Source organism: Myotis lucifugus, unplaced genomic scaffold (genome assembly GCF_000147115.1).
Source record: "Myotis lucifugus unplaced genomic scaffold, Myoluc2.0 scaffold_58, whole genome shotgun sequence".
Classification (NCBI taxonomy): Eukaryota; Metazoa; Chordata; class Mammalia; order Chiroptera; family Vespertilionidae; genus Myotis; species Myotis lucifugus.
This window is the reverse complement of record NW_005871106.1, coordinates 4,379,486-4,382,923: the sequence shown is the minus strand read 5'-3', so window position 1 is coordinate 4,382,923 and position 3,438 is coordinate 4,379,486. Positions and strand designations below refer to the sequence as shown.

The following is a 3,438-nucleotide window of genomic DNA, read 5'->3' as shown; positions in this document are numbered from 1 at the left end:
CCTACTCCTTTGAACTATAATTACTCTCCATGTGTGCCCAGGGCTATGGCCAGATAACTAGATTACAAATTTACTAGTCAGTGAATAAATAGTGCATAGTAACTGCTCAGGACATCTTCCTTATCAGAAATGGTAATGAAACAGGATATTATAATGGAAACAAAGGGGGAAAGGACCAGTTTTGAGAACCCTTGATTTGGACTCAACTCTAAGGGAGTATCTATTAAGCTGGAAGAATTTGTGCAGAACTGCATGGATTTGTGCATAATTTGTACTTGAGACAGTATGTGTGGAAAGTTATATCTGTTTCTTTTAATATACACTAAATTATTATTATATTTCTAAGCCGATAAAATACATTTAAAAATTTGATCATGAATAAACACCACCACGGTTGGGCCAGTCCCACATCCCCATCTTACTGCCTGTTTTCTCAAACCATTCCTGTCCCTGCTTGCATTATTCTGGGTCCTGCAAGAAGCAGATGCCATGGCAGGGTTAATTGCGCAAGAAACTTATTAGGGGAAAGGCCTGTGAGTGGTAATGGGGAGGGAGCTGGGAGAGAAAGAGCCACCAGACTGCAATACAGGTGTGAGCACAAGTGGAGGGAGGACGGAGGGAGGTGGATGGAAGCTTCCAGACTATTTTGAAGTTCTCAGGGGAATTCAGCAAGGCTGGTGCCAAAACTTGAGCTAGAATTGCCCATTAGATTCACTTCGTGTCCTGCTGGGCTCAGTCTGTCAGTTATGGGCAGACAGCAGATCTGGAAAACTAAGGCCTGGGTGCAAACTCAGCAGTGGATTTCACAGATGAGCATCTGGGTCCCTCACTCAGTCACACTCTGGGCAGCTGGAGGTGTGAGAGATGCTCCCCATAGCATGCGCGTGCGCGTACACACACACACACACACACACACACACAACACAGTCTCACAGTGGACAGAGGGATATGTACGAAAGTTTCTTTTGATTTTTTGCTATCATTTAAACATCAATTTTATCTGAGTAAAAAGCATAAGGTTTAAGTTTTTATAATGTACTCTACAATTGCTAAGTTGGAATTTAAATCTGATTAAATGCCCTAGTTTCAAATTTAATTTTGGGGGGAAATGTGCTTAATTTAAAATATTAAAATTTTCTTAGCTTAATGATCAAAGGACTCTACAACCTATCCCAAACTACATTGTTAGGTTTCTCATTGCATTTCCCACTGAAATCTACATGATCTTACTTGGGATCCCTGCCCACATCATTCACTTTTTTGACTCTTTACCTTTGCTCTGAGTTCATTTTCCTTTCATTCCCCATAAAGCAACATCCTGCGAATTATTCAAAATCCAGGTGAAATATTACTCTCTTGCTTTCCTCTTCCTGATTTGGAGTGAGTCACTTCTTACTAGGGCTGTAAGATTCCCTAGTAGGAGCGAGTGGCCACTCGTGCCTGGCATTGTGGTGACCACTCTCATTTCTCTGTGTTATCCTCACATCAACCTGGCAAAGCAAATGCTATTATCCTTATGTTTACATATCCTATTTATTTATTTATTTATTTATTTATTTATTTATTTATTTATTTTGAAGTGAACATACCATGATTTTATTGTCATGTAATCAAACAAAATATGAAGCTTAGAACTGGATCACTTGACCCTTTCTCTTCTTATCTCCTCCCAATTCAAAATGCTTGCATCTCTTAATAGCCAGCATTCTCTTAGATCTGCTGTTAGGCTCAACGCATTCAAGCCTCAGCACAATCTTCTTTGTAGTTTTAGCCTTTTTTCGCAAAATCGGCTTAGTCTGCTCACCATAGCCACTTTGCTTCCTGTCGTAACGCTGCTTTCCCTGTGCATACAGAGAATCCTGGCCCTTCTTGTACTGTGTTACTTTGTGGGGTTGATGCTTGCCACACTTCTTACAGAAAGTCTGGCGGGTTTTAGGAACGTTTACCATGTCTGCGAGAGCTATCAGCAGGGAAAGGAAGATAATAGGCCGGAAACGGAAGTATATAGGAGGTTCCTTCTATTTATTTTTTATGATGTGTAACCAATTAGTGGTTTAAAACAACATGCATTTACTATATCAGTTTCTGTGGGGAAGCCTGGGTCCCAGGTACCAGAAGGAAGCTGGTGCCAGCAGCCAGGGGAAGGAAGGCCTACTCTCGCACGAATTTAGTGCATCAGGCCTCTAGTATATAAAATATTATAAAATAAAAATATTAATTATAAAATTAAAATATCATATATATTTCCTCTGCTCTGAAAGTGTTACACACCAGAGCCCCTTGGCCCCACCACACACTGGGATCATCAGGCTTCGTGGGATCACAAAGCTGCCTCTGCTCTTATATATCTCTTTGGTCACCTCACTTGCCAGATGATCATTTCAAACATTACCTCTCCTCGGTCTCAGATGCCCACTCCTCTGCCATCTTGGCAGATGCCTAAGCATCCCACTTCATGGAGAGAATAGAAGCCACCAGATGGATATGCCCTTGTCTGTCTGCTACCATCTCTGCAAACCTCCTTTAAACTTCATTCTGATCTTTCTCCAGAGAGAATCCAACCTTCCTCCAAGTACAGGTCCACTCCCCACCTGTGCTCTGGGCACCGCCTGCCCTTACCCCTCCCTCCATCTCAACGTCATACCCTGGAGCATTCTTGTTTTTCTTCCTTGCATTATTCCTTTTATCTTTTATATTCAACTCTTCTCTCCCAAAGGGCTCTTTGCAATCAGTTTTTAAATATCTGCACATCAAACCAATCCAAGTCAGAAGAAAGGAAACCCTCTTCTCTCCCCCAACCCCCAAAGCTGCTGCCACTCTCTTCACAGCCAATTTTCTCAAAATTCTTGATTGTTTTTGCTGGCCTCATTTCCTTCCTGTGCATTCACTCTTCAACACTCCAATTCTGTGAAGGCACTGGTTCAGCTCTTGTTTGGGTAACCAGTGATCACTGCATTCAAGAAATGCTTTTCAGTTTTCATTGCACTTGTTGTCGTCTCAGCATCATCTGACACCACTAACCTAACCACCCCTCCCGCCTTCTGTGCAAGATACAGTGGGTTGGCTCCTGCCACATTCATTCCACTCCCCTCTTTGCATACCTTCTTGGCAGAGAGAAGAAAGCTACAAACAACATTTTCCATATTCCCTTGCCACCGTTTCCAGATGAGATTTAGGTTTCACCAATCAGACGCTCTCTCAGCCGAGTGCCCTTTGAAACTGAGACAATGGTAGACAGGTGGGGCTTGAGGCATCAGTTGTGCTGGTGGAGGCAGGAAGGTGTGGAGACCAGCAGCTGGGTATGGCTTCCCCATTGGCAGGTCCTTGGCAATGTGGGCAGGGTCCTTTGGAGGAGGACTGACTCTGCAGTGTGGTTTGTGGAGTTATTTCTGAAAGTTCACCTTAGAGTCTGTTTCCTTGCCTTTCCCAACAGTCATT

General features: G+C 42.9%; 1 protein-coding gene across 1 annotated transcript; it reads right to left on the bottom strand.

Annotated features, from left to right (window-relative positions):
* Positions 1–1,580: 1,580 nt before the first annotated feature.
* LOC102422971 (60S ribosomal protein L36a-like) lies at positions 1,581–1,949 on the bottom strand. Its single transcript, XM_006089279.3, has one exon. The coding sequence runs from the start codon at positions 1,947–1,949 to the stop codon at positions 1,629–1,631; it is 321 nt and encodes a 106-aa protein (XP_006089341.1). The 3' UTR covers positions 1,581–1,628.
* Positions 1,950–3,438: the final 1,489 nt, after the last annotated feature.